At 40.7% G+C, this 19,400-nt stretch overlaps 1 protein-coding gene and 1 long non-coding RNA gene across 12 annotated transcripts in view; one reads left to right on the top strand and one right to left on the bottom strand.

The window, feature by feature from the left end:
* Positions 1–19,400, top strand: part of EPB41L4A (erythrocyte membrane protein band 4.1 like 4A) — a 240,266-nt gene that overhangs the window by 168,385 nt on the left and 52,481 nt on the right. For all 7 annotated transcript variants that reach the window (XM_073889192.1, XM_073889201.1, XM_073889195.1 and 4 more), the window contains one exon: positions 2,303–2,424. In XM_073889192.1, the coding sequence (XP_073745293.1) occupies positions 2,303–2,424 (122 nt within the window). The remainder of the gene's footprint in view (positions 1–2,302; positions 2,425–19,400) is intronic.
* On the bottom strand, positions 437–13,790 carry LOC112820004 (uncharacterized). 5 transcript variants are annotated; one of them, XR_003207021.2, is made up of 6 exons: positions 13,726–13,790; positions 13,171–13,327; positions 12,617–12,749; positions 2,394–2,540; positions 1,551–1,877; positions 437–821 (listed from the first exon to the last, which is right to left on the bottom strand). It is a non-coding gene; the product is annotated as an uncharacterized lncRNA (long non-coding RNA). The 5 variants fall into 5 exon arrangements; XR_012377050.1 differs by having other exon boundaries at positions 443–821; positions 1,551–1,605; XR_012377047.1 differs by lacking the exon at positions 437–821 and adding an exon at positions 10,530–10,669 and having other exon boundaries at positions 1,306–1,877.

The following is a 19,400-nucleotide window of genomic DNA, read 5'->3' as shown; positions in this document are numbered from 1 at the left end:
GAAATCACATGGGCTTCCCACATTTCTTGAAGTGTGGGAGAGACCACGCTCTCAGGAGGAACTCTTTTGTGTCAGGTGCTTTAAATGTGTTACTTTATTTAATCTGTGTAATGACCTGCCAAGGGAGGTGTCGTATCCTCATTTATACAGATGAGAAATTTGAGCACCCCCCTGCACCCGCCCCAAATAAAGTAACTGAACTAAAGACCTTGAACCAATAAGTGGCAAGGCTGGGATTTGAACCCAGGTGTCTTTACACTTGTTACACTTGTTCCCTCCCCCTTACCCCGCTGATTGCCAGTTGTGCTCTCCCTAGCAGAGTGCATGCGCCAGAGTGTGAGGTGGCAGGGAAGTGGGTGATTATGGGGGGACAAAAGCTCTTTCCTGGCACTACGAGAGCCACCAGACATGTATAGGAACTCTCACACTTTACACTGTAAATCTCTATTTTCATCACATACTTTCTGCTACAAGGAAATAGTAAGAATACTGTACAAGAATATTTCTGCTTGGAAGGAGACTGCATAAGTAGAAATATATTTTCAATGAAGAAAATGAGGCTCCGGGAGATTTTAAAAATCATCTGCTGAAGACCACACAATGGTAGCGGAGCTTTGTTTTAAGCGGGGCTTGTCACTTCAAACCCGACGGCTCCGTGTTCTGCCCTCTCTCCTGTGCCACCAGGCTGGGCCACAACCATCTGGAGGTCAGAAGGCTTGCTCTGGTCAGGAGCCCTGTACATGCTGGTACAGATCAGTTTATGTTTCTGGACCATAGTTTTATTAATCTTGTAATGTGATTTTCGTATTTCTTCACTATTCCTGAGAGAGAAACCATGAGGAAAAATCGAATGATAAAGTAAAATCTCATTATAAAATGCCACTGTGGCCCACATATTGGGTTATATTTTTAGGGCAAATATTTCTTCCTCTCTGCAATGAGATACACAGTACCCAAATCTTTCTGATAACAGAGAAAGTCTGTTGTAAGTAGCTCTTATCTTTATACCTCAAACCATTTATAATAATGGAATTTTGCTCTTAATATGGGTTTTTTTTTTTTTTTTTTTTCTTTAGACAGATGTTGCTACTTGTGTTACCTTATATGCTACCTTAAAAAAAAAAAGTTAGATTTCAAGTGAAAGAAAATCTGTCACAGGTTTTCTCCCCTCCCTTCTGACTGGTTCCTGTGAACTATTGAACACGAAGCATGCTCACGGATAGAACCTGCCATCTAAATTCCCATGGTAGCTCATACCAACTGGTATCCCCAGTTAGCCTGATGAGGAGTCACTTTTATGAGTATTTCACGCATCTTTTTATTTCTAATAAAGGTAATTGGGGTAATCACTATGGGAAACTTGCCCAGAAGCACGTAGGAGGTGATTTTGCTTTATGAGTCTCATCTCTTTTGGGGAGAGATTTACTAATATTTATCCTGTAAATGTAGGAGGAATAAGATTTGAGCCATTAAAAGTCCTTTTTCCTCCCATACATGGCTCTTTTTGTGATGAATCAAACCAAACATACAGAAATGCATTTTTCCTGTACCTGAATGATATTTTCCTGTGGAAGTCAGGGTCATTCATTCGCTCAAATTCAGCAGCTGTGGAATAATTTTTCAGTAAGATGAATGTTCACTGAAATCCAGCAAACAGAATTGCACAATTGCTCAGGAAGATTACTTGAAAGTTAGTCCATTCCCAAGGAGAGCACACCTTCTTGCATTCTCAGACTCTTTAAGAAGCAGCACTTTGCGTGGGCTTTTAGGCTAGCTCTAAATCTTCCTGGGCACTTGATCTGGTACAGGTGAGGTGAGCATAATAAATGGTGGATTGTGCCACAGCAGGGTTCAGGGTAAAATCATACCAAGTGGTCCTGTGGGGGAGGTATGCTTTACAACTTGCTGTGTAAGTGCAACCCAGAGACATGTTGATTCATGTAGACTCATTGCTATTGTTTACTTTAGCCTAATGTAATTTATTATTTAGTTGTAGAGCTGGAAGACCATCAGCATCCTCTATTTCTAGCTCATCATTCTACTTAAATCTAAACCTAACTCCTTTAATACATTTCTCCCTGTTTTTCTGATAGATCATCCTTCTATCTAACCTAAGACTCTCCTATTAGCCCTTGGTTAATATTGCAATGAGAACCCATTGAAAACCCTTATAGACCCATGGCCTGCGTGAGTCTGTGCTTTTTTTCCCTCTCCATACATTGTAGATATTCTGAGTGAGCCGTGGTTTAATTTTGCGACTATGTGGTTTTATCTGTGCTAACCAAAATGTTGCACTTCCAAGTGGCAGGACAGCATTGCAAATGAGTCGAGATCTTTCTATTCAACTTCCTCGGCCAGATCAGAATGTGGCAAGAAGTCGAAGCAAGACTTACCCAAAGAGAATAGCACAAACACAGCCAGCTGGTAAGTCACTGATGTAACTTTGCATTTCCTTTTAGGGTGGTGGTGTGAGATATCCCCAGGTGATGATAGCCATGTAGTTTTCTTTTATTGGTAACAGTAGAATGTTTAATTTGGCCCTGAAAATGTCCAAGCAATTAGAAATTACTAGTAAGTAGACCAGTAGTCAGCTTGAATCACCATAACCTGCTTAATGATTATATTTTCTTTTTGAATAAAATCCCAACTGAGTAATCTCTTAGTTTGGTGTATCTGAGATTAGAACTGAAACTCTTAGCAAAAGTTCTTAAAACAAAAAAAGGAACACTATTGACATAACTTAATCTGTACAGAATTTAGTTGAATTTTTGTTATTGTTGGTCTTTTATTGTGAAATATATGTGTAGAAAAGTGACTACAGTGTACATATATACATGAATATATATATATACAGTCGCACGTACACACAGAAAATTTAACATAGCCAACAGCACCAAAGTCCTTCCTATTGGCCTGATGATATCTTCACTATCTCCTCCCTCCCCAACCAGAGAAAATCCCCATCTGACTTTGTGGTAATTATTTCCTTAATTTTTGTTATAATTTTAATAGTGTGCAGCCTTCCCTGAACAAACAAGTTTATTTTGCCTATTTGCAACATTATATGAATGAATCATGATGTGTATTGTTTGTGTTTTGCTTCTCTCTATCAATGCTATATGTAGTGTATACTAAAGTGTATTCATTTTTCTTGCTGTGAGTATTCCATGTTATGGTCATTTCTTTATCCATTCTACTGTTGATGGACATCTGGGTTGCTCAGATTTTTTGTTTTAAATGAATACTACTTCTGTAATAAAACCAGCTAATCAGTTTTAATCCATGTTCCATGTTCAGAACTCACAGAATTGTACTATAAAGTGACATTATACATTACTGAGTTTGATTTATGGCTTACTTATAGATCACCCTTATCTAACACGTTCCGTGGACTTTTTAAAAGATTTTATTTATGAGAGAGAGCAAGAGAGCAGGAAGGGGTGTGGAGTAGAGGAAGAGGGACAAGCAGACTCCACGCTGAGCATGGAGCCTGATGTGGGGCTCGATCTCTCTACCCTGAAATCATGACCTGAGCTGAAACCAAGAGACATTTAACTGACTGTGTCACCCAGGTGCCCCTGGACTTTTCTCATATGCTGTCTCACTTGAGCCCACAATAACCTGTGAGATAGGGCAAAGCAAAGAGTATGTTCCCATTTTACAGATGAGGAAGACATGATTCCAGCAGCTAGACAGAGGGGGGACTGGGATAAGAACCTAGGTCTCCTGGTTTTTGTTTTTATTGTATTGTGGGAAATGAGTGGAATTTTTAATAACAATTTCTATCTGAACATTGCATGACAATTGACATAGCATTATGACGTCCATTGTTTCACTGAATCCTTATGCCAAGCCTAGGAGGAAAGTATTTTGCTCTACTGCTCCCAGCTGTGAGAATGTCACCTGCCTTACTGTTTTGAAGTCAAATTAGATCTGACTGTAACTCCCTCCCTCTCACTGAGCTGGGAGGAAATTAAATTCTTTCTCTTGGTTCTGCAGTGGCAAAAATAAGACATGATTTGCAATGGGTTACTTTGTTACATAAGTATTATCATTATCCCTGTTCAGCTGATGAGGAAACTAAGATTTTAAAAGGTAATTTGTCCGAGATTATATAATAGGTGGCTTATGATAAAAATTCTAGCCTTAATATTTAATATCTTTATCTTAATTTTTTGTATTTATCTTTGTATATGAGCAGTCTTAAACCCCATTTGGATCAAATACAGTGTGGTGTAATTAATAATTGAACTTTCAAATCCTATGCTGTTTCTGAATTGCCATGCCTCATGAAATTATCGAGACCAACTGAATATATCAAAACATTCCTTCCTTCAAATCAACATTTCATCCTATTCGAGATGTGGGATTCACACATGCTTTTTATACAAACCTACTCAGCTCCTTTTCTTCAAATGTGCTCTTATAAAGATACCTGCCTCTGTAATACTTTCTATGTGTGTGGGTGTGTGGCTCTCCTTGGACACCCAATTCTAGAAGCTGACTAATTTATGGACAGGAATTTTTGGTTTTCTCTCTCTCTCTCTTTTAAGATAGATTTATTCATTTATTTATTTGAGAGAGGGAGAGAGAGCACAAGCAGGAGGGAGAGAGGGAGAGGGAGAGAGAATCCCAAGCAGATTCCATGCTGAGTGCAGAGCCTGACCCATGGCTCCATCTCATGACCCTGAGATCACGACCTGAGCTGAAATCAAGAAGTTGGCATTTAACCCACTGTGCCACCTAGGTGCCCCATGTTTTTGTTTTTCTCTTAACCTTAGGCAGAGAACACCCCAGGGGATGGTATTGAACCTCATATCCCCCCCTGCCCCCACTCTCCACTCATCTTGTGTTGTAGTAAAACACACTCTCTCTTTGGTAGGGGATGAGGGTGTGGCTAATGTACCACCCAGGTTTTTCCAAGACAGCCTCTCAGCGTCTGGGAGATCTTTTTAAAATGCAGCACATTATGGGGCACCTGGGTGGCTCAGTCTGTTGAGCCTCTGACTCTTGATTTCGGCTGGGGTCTTGATCTCAGGGTAGTGAGTTCAGGCCCCAAATTGGGCTCCACACTGGACATGGAGCTTACTTTAAAAAAAAAAAAAAAAAAAGTGCAGCACATTATGCATTTATTATCATAAAAGCCTGGCTGGCTCAGTTGGTAGAGTGTGCAACTCTTGATCTCAGGGTCCAACCTATGTTGGGTGTAGAGTTTACATAAAAATACATATATACATACATACATGCTTGTTTTAAGAAAAGTTAGGAAACTTAGAACCGTTCCTCCCAAAACAAAAGAATCTTTCATCTTCAATTCCATTCTCCTAGTACTTAACACTTTATTATATAGCCTTCTGGTTGTTTGTATATCTTTTCTGCAAAAGCAATATAGTATTCTTTTACAATCCACTTTTCTTATTTAATAATATATCCTAGATATGTTCTAATAAGTTTTGAAATGTTCTTAGCACTATTTTTTTAAACATTTTATTTATTTATTTGACAGAGAGAGAGCACAAGCAGGGGGAGGGGCAGGCAGAGGGAGAGGGAGAAGCAGACTCCCTGCTGAGCAGGGAGCCTGATGCGGGGCTCCATGCCAGGACCCTGGGATCACGACCTGAGCCGAAGGCAGACGCTTAACCGACTGAGCCACCTAGGAGCCCCAGTTCTTAGCACTATTTTAAGATCTATGTAATTTTCTGCCACACAGATGTATAGACATGACATAACTTATTCAACCAGTCTTTAGTTCTTGGATGTTTAAGCTGCTTGAAATTTTGAAGACTATAAATATAACTAAAGTGACTCTCCTTGTAGTGATAGCTTTAAGCATTCATGCTAATTTATTATATATATTTTCAACAGCAGTGTATTTTCATCATTTTTAATCTAAAAAGGATTAAACAATGCTGTGTTTAGAAACTAAGACTTTGCTCTGTACACATTTCTCTTTGATTTGGAATTACGTTTAGCGTGACTTGTCAAGCCTGGCTTCCACAAAACCCTGACATGTTCTGGGATCCAGAGGTGACCCTCTCTTGGACAGTGTGACTGTCCTGGGTCGGGAAGGACCACTTGGCAAATGCCAATGATGAGGTGTTACAGTTGCTGTCACACACACAGGGAGGATGTGGTTGAGGCTGGGATTAATGTTGTTCTGCTTTTTCAAATCTGGTATTTTCTTTTTCCTCTAATTCAAATGTACTCAGCTTTGAGCCTCAGTTGAACCCAGCTGGTGGTGACCCAGTCTCACCCATGCCCTACTCCTAAGGTCATGGTGGGGTTCAGATTCAGAGCAGAGTATTTGAAGAGGGTCCTCTTGTCTTCACCTACATTAGTCTCTCCTGCACTCCTTGTTCCAGCCCTCCAGGCCCCAAGAGGGTGGGCAGTTTTGTGTGAAGCTGGGCTGGGATGTGTGTGAGAGGGAGGGGTCCCTGGTGGGCCTGAGAGCCCGCTGTGCTTAGCGTCAAGCCTGCCTACGACCAAGGGCACTGCTAGGCCCCCTTGAAGGTTCCGCTGCCTGAGGGAAGGGAGGGATGCTTGAGGGAGTGGCCTGTGGGTCCCTAGGTCGCTGTAGCCCTCTGGCCTCTGTTTCCTTCTCTGCCCCTATAGGCAGTTCTTTCAGCCCTGTCCCTTCTTCCTCCCACGCTCCCAGCTCCGACAGCCTCCTTCCTTAGAAGCTCCCTATTCCTGAGACTCATTCATGGGTGGCTGGGCAGGAAAGGAACAGTAGCTCCTGTTTTTTAAAAAATTATTTTTTACTGACCAGAGGGAACAAAAATACTACTTTACTAAATGATGCTGCCACAGTTACTTAAATTTTCATTTAAAAATTTTGACAAAGTGGTGGAATGCTGATATTGAGACATAGAAAAAGTTAATTCGATTGTATTGTATTTGGCAAAAATGGAGTTACGGTTTAGATAGAAGATAGATTTTTTTTTTTTTTTTAGCTCTAAACAGGCCAGCTATTAATTTTCATAGATTTAGTTCTGCTGATATTTTCCCTAAAACAACATTTTAGAATTACAGTTTCAGGAGTTATAGGCATAAATTCTCACCTCATTTAACATTTATATATAATAAAAACCAAATTGTGGTAGGAGGCCTTTGTTTTTTGTTAGTTTATAACATTGATCTGTACATGATTTGTTACTGTAGGAGACATTCTTTTATTTCTTAAGTAATTCAGTCTAACTTAGCGACTACTCCCCTTGCATCTCAGTTGTCTACAAATTTAAAACCCCCTTTTTTACCTCTCAATCATGAATAATAAATTCCCTGGTAGCAAAAAAGCCATTGTGTTTAGAATCCACAAAGATTAGGCCTTGGCACCTCTAGGAGGAAGCGCATTTCAGAGTCAGAGCCCTGCAGCCAGCCTGCCTGGGCCCCACCCAGAGGGGTGCAGCTCCAGGGCAGACGGCCAGAGCATTCCTGCAAATCTACCTGGTTTGGGGGTAAAGCAGGAGGCGAGAGGGCAGGAAGGCAAAGTGCGTATTTGTACAGCCCTTTCTCTGACAAGGCCTTGGCAACTCACATAGGTGGCTTCCTGTCAGAAGAGAATCTGCTCTAAGTAGGCAGTGTAGACAGCATGTTTGGCTATCATCCATAATTAGCTGTAAGAAAAGTATGGGGTGGAGCCATTTGCAACGGATAAACAATGCTATGATTGAGGCAGCATTTTAGGTTCTTAACCATACCCCAGTGATGAACAGAGAAGTAAATAGTTGCAGTGTAGTCTTCGAACAACTGAAAAGCAGGATCCACTGACATGCTGGCATTCCCACTCAGCATCTGTGGAAAACACTGCAAACACAGTTCCCCCAGAGCTGACAAAAATGACTTCTGAGTGAGGTTGGTTTGTGCTGGTCCGCAAGCAGACAGCTGCTGCTCAAGCCAAGCCCCTTGTTTCTCTGCAGGAGAGTGGACTCAGTGTTGCCAAAACTTCCAGTGTTTTAAGGGAAGAATACAATTTGGATATTTATGCTAAGTGTCCAGAATTTTGAATAGTGACAATTTCATTTTAAAGCAAGTCTCTTGTGTGCTAAGGTGGAACCTCCTCTGAGGTCCAGATGTGGTGGGAGGGCTGCCTCTTTGGAACCCAGATTAACAGCTGGTGTGAATGGCTGATTCCGCCTGCTCCTGGGGTTCACTGTGGGCTTCTCCAGCATCCCCTGTGAACATCACTAGCTCAGATTCAACACTGCATGACTCCCAGCACAAGCACTTTTCTGTTAGTAGGTCAGTTGGCCACAGCAGGGGACGATGGTGCCATACAGCTCTAGACCCTGTAGCAAATGATTCACACGTGGGGAGCTAACCAGCATCCATTGGTGACCTGAAGTGGGTGCAGCCCAAAGCAGGAGAGACAGGAAAATACTTTGATATAGTCAAGTACAGCTTCAGATGATGCCATATATAGCTCTGGGCTGTTGAGAAATAGTAATGTCAAGAAAATAATAATCGTTCATGAGTACTTCCTGTGATTGGCACATTGTATGAGATGTGACGTCAGCAGAAGCCCAACTTGGCTTGTGGCAGTCAGAAATATATTTTGAAAGGTTTTGTAAAGCTGATGAAAGGCAAGCTATGTGAGTAGAAACCGATGTCAGACTGGGGCAGGGTGATCCAGTGAGCTACCTCCGATAAATCCAGGTGCAACCCATGTCCGTGCTGGCAGGCAGTATTAGTAGCCCGGAGTTGGGGGTTGTCTTGCTAATGGTGGTCCTTCTTCTCAGAGTAGCCAATTTTCTTCTCTGATTTTTATCCTCTACCCCATGCTGGGCACTCTCTAGCCCCATTGGGTGATTCCATGGCCATGAATTGGGAACAAATTCCTTACAGTGAATTCATAATAATGATAAGATTGTATGATAGTTTTAGAATTCAGATAATCATTTCATCTTCTGTGTAAAGGTGGTTTCTCCTATTTGAAGTAATTAGTAGTTGCTAGGCCTACCCACGTGCATTTTTCATGTCAAGCGGACAATGGAAACTGATGACAAAGGGCAAAGAGGAAAGTGCTCAGAGAGGAAAGCAGAGTTGTTGAATGAGGAATAAAGAGAAGCTGGGACTCTGGATCCGGGATCTTGCAAGTTAAGTCCCAACCTCAGTGTGTTATTAGATCAGCTACTTTACTTATACAATATGAGTGGGCCTATTGTTGTGTTTGTCATTACAGAGATTGGAAACTACCTAAATATCCATTAGTAGAGAACTGGCCTAATAAAAGAATACATGTCTCCCTCAGAAATGCCATGACCCTTTTACAAGAAATTTGAGGGCAGGGTTTGAATTTGTGTTGGTCTGATTCTACAGTCTCACATCATCTTCCATGAAAGGCCACGTTCCCTGAGGAGCTCCGCAGGGAGAGGAATGTTCATGAGCAGCAATCATTCAGCATCACTGCATGCCTGGTACTCTACTAGGCACCCTACAGATAGTATTGCACTCATTTCTTTTAGAAGATGCTGTAACTCAAAATGTGCAGGTGACAAGATGAGACTGGGACTTGGGCCCCAGACCTGGAATTTGAACCCAGGTCATTTTAGAGAGGAAGAGCAAAAAGATGATACATTTTTGCTAATATGGAGTGATCTCCAGGACATTGTATAAGCAAGGAAAAAAAGTGGGGGAGGGGAGCAGCAGCATATAATACGCTCCCATTATATAAAATTACAAACAAAAATCAGGGATGGGGGCTGTGCATCCGTATATACTTGCACACAGGATACATGAGAAACTAGTAACAGTAGTGGCTCTGGAAAGGGTTTCTGAAAGCCTGGGGATCAGGAGTGGGAGACAGGTTTTTTACTATATATTCTTTAATAGCATTTGCCTTTTTTACCATGTTGTACTTTTAAAAAAGTTCTATAGATAATTGTCACGAATGCACTGAGTTCACAAAATGATTCCAGATGCGCATTCAAGTACTCTAATAGATATGTTTTTAAAAAGCTTAGATGAGGACACTGATATTGTGCTAGGAAATATGCCTCATAATTTATGGGAAAAGTAACAGAACAGTACAAGATTGATCATACAAAATTAAAATGTCAGGATTTCTACTGTGTCGTAACAGAGATAACCCAAATCTTCAAGGCAAGGGGCATAAGTCATTCATATCTGTACATTTTTTAACAGATTTTATTTATTCAAGAGCAAGAGCAAGAGTAAGAGTGGGGGAGAGAGGGGCAGAGACAGAGAATCTCAAGCCGACTCTGTGTCAAGCATGGACCCCAATCTGGAGCTCGATCTCATGACGCTGAGATCATGACATGAGATGAAATCACGAGTCTGATGCTTAACTGACTCAGCCACCCAGGTGCCCCCATATCTGTACATTTTAATCCAGAAGATTGTATTAGAGGTCATTAAGTCACAGCATGCCTTGTTTCGAAGGAGGAAAACTCAAGACAGGACCCAGAGTCCTTGGATCAGATGAAGTATAGGACAGTCACTTGTGCCAGGGGTAAGGAAACTTAGGCCCAAAGAGGGGAAGGGATTCGTAAGTGTAGCATGTTCTGTACCCGGAGGGGATCTGCACGAGAGTCACTGGGCACTCTGACAAGTGTCTGGAAGAGGACTGTGTCCTGACAGCCCTTGCATTCACTGGGCACCTGATGGGCATTGTGGAGTGTTTGCTTATCCTCTCCGGGTCAGCAGAAGACTGAAAGGGAAGAAATTAGTATACATTCTCATGTAAGGGAATTCAAGGCATTCTGATCAAGAATGTTATGTGGCTAGTTTTGGAGAGGATCTCTAGAAAATTTAACAGTGTTAACTTTGTTTTAGAGAGCTGTAACTGTGACACTCCTCCTTCAAGGTAACCAATCAGAATTAGATCATCTACTGAGATAATGATCCAAATCTGTGATTCCTGCTTCCTTTTCATCTGGACTAGAAGAATTCCAGCTCAGAGAGTCTTAGATTATCTCTTGACTGATTATTTAGGTAGCTGCATGGAGAAATTACGCGGTAAAGTGGGAGGAACGAAAAAGATATACCTGATTTGAATAAATTTGAATTCCTAGTCTAGTTTGGCTATGACCTGGGACACGTCATTCAGCATTCTGATCTTTCATCTCATTATCCATAAAATAAATGAACTGGGTACATAAACACTAGAGATCCCTCTTATTCCCCCCACTTTTTTTTTTTAAGATTTATTTATTTATTTTGGAGAGAGAGAGCAAGCATGGGGGTAGGGGCAGAAGGAGAGAAAAGCAGACTCCCCGCTGAGCATGGAGACTTAGGCGGGGCTCCTTCTCACAACCCTGAGGTCATGACCTGAGCTGAAATCAAGAGTCGGACGCTTAACGGACTGAGCCACCCAGGGGCCCTGTGATCCCTCTTCTTGCTAAAAGTCTCTCTTCTTTTCTTTGGCTTATCTGTGATAGAGTTAAAAGGACCAAACATGAAAAAAGATTTTGGAAAGCCTTCTCTAAGTATTTTTTAATTTAACCATCATTTCAGAAGACTCACAGACTTGTGAAAAATACCTTCCCAGACCACGAAATACATTTTTCTCTTTGGAAATATGTAATGTTTTTGCATGCTTTTATATACAAAGTATAGCTAGTTCTTCAAAACTTAAGTTCAAATGAAATTCTTGTTGACAAGCTGAATGAAGTTGCTTGCAACAAGCTTTGCATTAATATACTTTTTCAAACTATTCTTTTAGTCAAAATTGACCAGATGAATCTGGATTTTACCTCTTTGGTTAACTCGTGGTTGGAAATTAGTACTGTCTTGCTAGCTACACATAGAAAGAGGCCTTTCTGGACAGGTTTTTGCATAACGTTGTCTCTGCCTTTTGACTTGTGTGTGAATATAACCAAAGAGTAGTCCTTTTGTGAACCTACTCATTCTTTTAGAAGTCAGCAGTGTGAATTGTTTTCACCTTGCCACTTGTTTGTGGTCACAGCTCCTGAGGCCCTGCCTTGATTTTACAAACCATTTAGGTAAATTTTTCTGTTTTTTTCACCCTTCTTTCTTTACACATGGAGGTCCAAGGGTGTCTGTCAACTGCTTGAGATTGTTTTTGAGATAGATCTCCTAAGCAGATGGCATCTGAAGATGTCACACCTTTGTTGTACTATCAGATTCAGGATTCACAGTGATTTCTCTGTTAGCATCTTCTTCAGACTTAGAGAATATCTGGGATTGATTTCTGTAATCTGCTTTCCTTACTCATTGGTCTCAATGTGAAAAATGGTTGGAGTTCCTAGAGTTTAGGGTGATTTTTGGTTGGTGTAGGGAGAGGAGGTGAAGTAAGGTGAAAAGGAACTACCTTTACCGTGGAGCAGGTGCCCTGGTTGGCATTTTGAACAATGTACCATGTGGATCTGGGACCAAAAATCCTGAGGGGTGACAGGAAAGTCTCATGTAGAAATGGCCTTGCCTCTCTCCTCTCTCCTCTCTCCTCTCTCCTGGGGTGAGAATGGGGCATCTGAGGAAACCGCCCAGTTTCCTTCTCCAGAGAAACTAGAGTTGGAGCCCAGAGAATGAGTCACTCATTGGGGAGCACCACCCCTTTTGGGGCTACTGTTACAGCCCAGGTGCCAGGCACACCCATGAACAGAGAAGGGGGTTTGCAGAGAAAGAATAGACTCACTGTGAGAAACACCAGAGAACCACACAGCTCTGAGAGGAGAATGGGGGTAGGAGACAGGAGCCATGATTTCCAGTCTGTGAGGTCCTTCTGTGCCTTGAAGGTGAATCCCTGTTTTGAGCTGGTTTCCTTGCACCTGAACAGTGGATAACATTACTTCTTTTGGTAACCCCATGAGGAAAGTGGGTGGTATTCTCTTTTTACTCATGAGGAAACTGAAGCTCAGAAACATTAAGTACATATTCAAGGTTACACAGATCCTAAGAGCAGTGTCAGGATTTGAACCCAGATGTTTGGTGTATTAGGGCCTCTATTTGGAAAGTAAATGGAAAATAAAAAAGGTGAAAGGCCTCAAATTACTTGAAAATAAGCACCTCCAGTTTTTCCCACTACTACATGATACCCTTACTGATTAGATCGACTTGTTTCCTCAGATATTCTTGAGAAGACAGTACATTCTGCTAATTTATAGAGGAACAGCAAGTCAGTCTGCTTCTACATCAAGACTTTTTTTTTTTTTTTTATAGAAAGTGTTTAAGTTCTTTGGGACATCTTACCTAGCGAAGAGGGGGAAAGGCAGTAGCAGTGTTAACTGTGAGGAGCATCAGGTAGATCATATAGGCAGGTGTCTGTTTGTTCAAGGCTGTTTTCCTTAGTTGGCCCTCTTTTCTATTCTGCCTTGAAGCTGATGTTTATTTTCATTCTGTAAGATTTCTTAATATATGGTGAGTCTGGTTAGATGTTCTCTAAAAAGTTAATATTTTCACTCTTCCCATGAGTGTTTAGCATTCCACGCATAGCTACCAAAATTAGAAAAGCAAGCAAAACTAAAGGCCTATGGTATATTAAATATCATAGCTTTAGTGAGTTACCATAATGATACTTTTTTTTCCCCCTTTCCCTTTTCCTTCATTAAGAATTTATTGAGCACCTCTTTGGCATAAGACCTGTGATATTATGATTTCTAGTAAGAAATACATATCTGGTCTTTATTCCCTTTTCTGGCTTCTGGCACGGAGCTCCTAAAAACCATTAGAATTTCCTAAGTGATAAGAGCAATAAAGGCAAAAGAGCGTCTTTTGTTATTCACAGCAAGCCCCTTTTAACCTTACCTGAGTTTGTGTGTGGGGGGTGACTTTTGGGAAGCCCCTAAGGAGGAGGGCTGGTTGCCAGGGGAACCAACCATCATAAAGGAGTTGGAATTTTCAGCCCCACCCCCTGACCTCTAGGGAGGAAAGAGGTGTTTGAGTTTGGGTTCAATCAGTGATAGCCAATGATTTCATCAATCATTCCTGTGTACTGAAGCTTCCCTAAAAACCCAGAGGATGGGGTTCTGAGGGGTTGGTGAATTCATGGAGATGCAGTGAGTAGTGCTCAGGGCCCTTTCTCATACCTTGCCCTGTGCATCTCTTCCATTTGGCCATTTTTGAGTTATATCCTTTTTTAATGAACTGGTGATCTAATAAGTAAGCTGTTTCTCTGAGTTCTGTGAGGCCCTCTAGCAAATTAATCAGAAGAGGGGGCAGTCTTGAGGGACTGAGCCATTAACCTGTGGGATCTGACATTATCTTCAGGTAGATAGTATCAGAATTGAGTTAAATTGCAGGCCACCCAGTCTGTGTCTTCTGAGAATTGGATTGCTTGTAGGTGTTGGATAAAACACACAATGGAGACCCTTTTCAATGGAGCACAGAAAAATGAATACAACTTGGCCCCTGGTCTAGGGGAACTTAGTCATATAAAAATAATAAAGTGGTTATTTTGTACTTACTAAACGCCAAGCACTGTGTTAAGCACTTTCTTTTATTTATTATTATCTTTTAATTTTTTTATTTTAAGTAGGCTCCACACCCAACGAGGGGCTTGAACTCACAACCCCGATATCAAGAGTTGCACGTTCCACCGCCTGAGCCAGGCACCCCAAACACTTTCTGTAAATTATCTAATCCTCATATTCACTCTATAAGTAGTTGGTGATATCTCTATTTTATTGATGAGAAACCTGAGGCCCAGAGGGATTTAAAAACTTGTCCAGGCTCACACAGTCGGGGAAATTGGCAGAGCGAGAAACAAATGCAGGTTTGTCTGACTTCCAATCTTGTATCCTTAACCACTTTGTCAGACTAGAGGGGTAAAAGATGTACTCATATGTGGGCAGGATGTATCAAGTGTCATAGAGTGGAGCTCCGGAAGAGTGTAAGTGTCCAGTAGGATAATTTGCTTATGACTTAATGGTGATCTGTGATGCTATTGTGAAGACAGTGGGTTTTGAAGGCTGGCTGGATTAGAGCAGATTTCAGGCTGAGTTATGCAGCAGCAGGTGGGGAAGGAGAGATAGAGGAGGACTTCCTTAAGGGTTGTGTGGATACAGACAGTTTTGATTCAATCACTTTTCAGATTCTCTTTCCTGACGGGCATGTGTCTGCCATAGTAGACTGCTGGCTTTTCTCTCCAGCCGCCCTTTTACCAATGGACCAGTTCCCATTGTCCAAAAGAAAGGCAGACCTTTTCCTCATCCAGAATGTGTTATACTGTTTTGTCCTTAAATGATAAAAACCTCCTAAGTTAGTGTCTGGAAACTAAACGGCCTTAATTATTAAGCAACACCTCCTTTTCTTTTTTAAGATTTATTTATTTATTTTAGAGAGAGTGTGTGCAGGAGTGGGGGGGGCGGGGCAGAGGGAAAGAGAGAGAGGAAGCAGACACCCCACTGAGCGGGTAGCCTGATGGCATAGGGCTAGATCCCAGGACCCCAAGATCATGACCTTAGCTGAAACCAAGAGTCAGACACTCAACCCACTGAGCTCCCAGGTGCCCCAACGAGACCTCCTTTTCTAAGTCTTTTTCTCATTTTGACTTTGGACAAAATTGAAAGAGGACCCAACTGATTTGTCATCTGATAGAACATTTGAAATAATTTTAGATAATATATTGCTGCTAGACATATAAGTCATAGACTTTCTTTAAAGACATTGTGTTCATAACAGAGTACATGCAACTCTACTTATTTATGTGAACAAGATTTCTCAGCATTGAAATCTATCTAAAAAACAGGAATAGAATTATTGCTAAACTGTTTCACTTAGCACTAAAATTCTTCAATGCATTTAACCTATGTCATCATTGGGAAAACAAAACTACCTGTTCATCTCATTAAGAATTACTTTCTAATCCAAATCAAAACCTCAATGAGATATCACCTCACACCAGTCAGAATGGCTAAAATTAACAAGTCAGGAAATGACAGATGGTGGTGGGATTGCAGAGAAAGGGGAACCCTCCTACACTGTTGGTGGGAATGCAAGCTGGTGCAGCCACTCTGGAAAACAGTATGGAGGTTCTTCAAAAAGTTGAAAATAGAGCTACCATACAATCTAGCAATTGCACTACTGGGTATTTACCCCAAAGATACAAATGTAGGGATCCGAAGGGGTACATGCACCCCGATGTTTATAGCAGCAATGTCCACAATAGGCAACTGTGGAAAGAGCCAAGATGTCCATTGACAGATGAATGGATAAAGAAGATGTAATGTACACACACACACACACACACACACACACACACACACACACACACACACAATGGAATATTATGCAGCCACCAAAAAGAATGAAATCTTGCCATTTGCAACGACGTGGATGGAACTGGAGGGTATTATGCTGAGCAAAATAAGTCAATCAGAGGAAGACATGTATCATATGACCTCACTGATATGAGGAATTCTTAATCTCAGGAAACAAACTGAGGGTTGCTGGAGTGGTGGGCGGTGGGAGGGATGGGGTGGCTGGGTGATAGACACTGGGGAGGGTATGTGCTATGGTGAGCGCTGTGAATTGTGCAAGACTGTTGAATCACAGATCTGTACCTCTGAAACAAATAATACATTATATGTTAAAAAAAGAAGAAGACAGCAGGAGGGGAAGAATGAAGGGGGGGAATCGGAGGGGGAGACGAACCATGAGAGACGATGGACTCTGAAAAACAAACTGAGGGTTCTAGAGGGGAGGGGGGTGGGGGGATGGGTTAGCCTGGTGATGGGTATTAAAGAGGGCACGTTCTGCATGGAGCACTGGGTGTTATACGCAAACAATGAATCATGGAACACCACATCAAAAACTAATGATGTAATGTATGATGATTAACATAACATAATTAAAAAAAGTAAAAAAAATTACTTTTTAATAAAAGTTTACTTTTTACTTGTAATAATTATTTACCAACATTAGTTTGATATGCTAATAATCTATTAATAATTGTAATGACTTAGTTCAGAAGAAATGTTTAACACCTAGAGCTTTATGGTCATGGGAAATAAAACTTAAATTTATTTCTATTTTTTGTCACAGAGAAGTGAGATAGAGTGATGAATAGAACTTTCAAGTGTAAAACATGTATTACTCTGGGGTAAATTTTTCCAGAGAAGGTAGAATTGAAATGTAAATACAAGGAGAAAAAAGAATGCCATGAAATTTCCAAATGTAAACTCATTTCATCTAATTTTAAAATGGATGACTGTGGGTATCAAATTTCTATGGTATTTTATTACATTGGACACATTGAAGAGAGTCATGAAACAATTCCATTTTAAAGTGTCAATATTTACTATATGCTGCAAATGACATTCTTTGGTATTATTTAAACTTTCTTTTTAAAAGTGAAGTATACTTGACATACAATATCCTATTAGTTTCAGGTGTACGTCGCAGTAATTTGATATTTCTATACATTATGAAATGATCCCCATGATAAATCTAGTTACCATTTGTCACCATACAAAGTTGGAACTATTTAAACTTTTGATAAAAAACATTAGATATCACCTTAGAAACATGCACTGAGGCACAATAGCTTTTCACATTCTTTTAGTGAGTACTGGGTAAAAAGCTGAAAGAACATTAAGTTATTAAGGCCTCTTAGATATGAGCTTAACTATGGAAGCAGGAAAAAATAATTTTCCCAATTGTACCTTAGCTAAATTTTAAAGCTATTTTTATATACAATTATGTGTGCTTTGTATATATCTTATAGATTATTATGATTGCATCAAATAAAAACCTCTAAAGCAGGGGTCTAGCATACTCCTCTGAAACAGAACCAACTTCAGGTTAGAGATGGGACTGCTTGCACCACGTGAGATAAATTGTTTGGCAGAAGATGACTGGAGAAGTTTTGCTGTATGTTGTTCTATATTGCGTGGTCCTGTTGGAGGGGTTGGGGGAGTACAAGAGTACTGTCAGGGTAAGATGTGAGCGTTTACTCAACCCCCTTTCCTTGAATTGTGTCCTCCTATCACAGAAGAAAAACTTGGTATTTAAGTGACTTGCCACCCCTCGATTCCAGCCAGCCATTCAGAGACAGGTGTTATCACTGAGCCTATGGCTGCTGAAAGGAAAGATAGCGGCCCTCTGCCGCTGCCATGTCTGGCAGCCGCTCCACACACAGGTGCAGATCACAAGTTCTTCAGATAGAATCCTTTCATTCTACTCTGAGCACCTCAGGGAGTGAAGATGACTTCCCAGGCTCAGAAGTGCCTTTCTTGTTTTTGAACTTGGCATTCTGACTCACAAGGATGATGTCTGTGGCCACCTCTTTTAGTGTGTGCACCTTGGTAACTCTGCCAAAGGCATAGAGGATGCAGTGCCTTCTTTTCCACCCCACTCATGCTCCCAAGTTGATCGTTTTGGTTATGACGAAAGCATAGGGATCCAGGAGAATACTGGTTCGGGGTAGAAGAAATTGGAAGCAGACCAACCAGGGAAAGGATCTTTCATGTGTAGACCTATTTTCCTAGCATCTTTATCATTCACACCCAGTTCTTTATAATCTACCCTCCAGCTTTTTAGCAGAAAGCCTTGTTTGATCTTGCAGTTGACATGTAGCAAAATCAGTTTCTTAAAAGTCTGTATATTTATGGTAACTGCTTAAATACCACCCTTGGGATGTTTGAATGCAGAAACTCTTAAGAAAAGTAGGGATCTTGGGGTCCCGGGGTATCTCAGTTGGTTAAGCATCCGACTCTTGATTTCATCTCAGGTCATGATCTCAGAGTCGTGAGATCAAGCCCTGCATGGGGCTCCATGCTGGGCATGGAGCCTGCTTAAGATTCTCTCTCTCCCTCTGCCTCTGCCCTTCCCCCACAAAAAAAAAAAAAAAAAAAGAAAAAGGGAAAGCAGGGATCTGGCTGCCTGTTTTCGATGAATGGGCTGATGTCAGGCATTTGAACTTTAAAGAATTAGTCATTGGATACTGAAAAACTTATATTTTCCAAATTTTGTGTTTTGAGATTCAGTTTTGTTTTACCTAATTTTATGAGTGACTGTTCTGCCAAATTTTCCTGTTGGGCCATAATTTGTGGTATTAGAAAAATGTCTTATTTTCCTAACTTGCTATACATTCTGACATTTTTTCTGTAGTACCCAGTCTAAAGTTGGTGAAACCAAGGCAAAATGATTTTGTACTGTCCGTGTGACAACTAGAACTAAGCTGTATTTCCAATTATTAGCTTGTTCTTAATTCACAAATAACACTTTTTTTCTGATAAATTGCACTGGGTTAGTAATATAAAATCAGGTTAGTTTTACTGAAACTTAGTACATAATTGTTGTGTTGGGAATGATTATAATCTGTCCTGATTACTTGTCTTAAGCATCAGATACAGGTTTTTTTTTAAATTTAGATAAGAAAAAGTGACTAAATGGGATAAAATTTAACCTAAAAATTTACACATTTATCATATTTGAGAGTTCTTTTGATGAAAACATTTATATATTATAATCCTGCTTTA

This window comes from Callorhinus ursinus, unplaced genomic scaffold (assembly GCF_003265705.2).
Source record: "Callorhinus ursinus isolate GAN/ISIS: 27379988/994484 unplaced genomic scaffold, GSC_fseal_2.0 scaffold3, whole genome shotgun sequence".
NCBI classification, from domain to species: domain Eukaryota; kingdom Metazoa; phylum Chordata; class Mammalia; order Carnivora; family Otariidae; genus Callorhinus; species Callorhinus ursinus.
The sequence above is the reverse complement of the archived record's forward strand: the minus strand, read 5'-3'. Positions and strand labels throughout refer to the sequence as shown.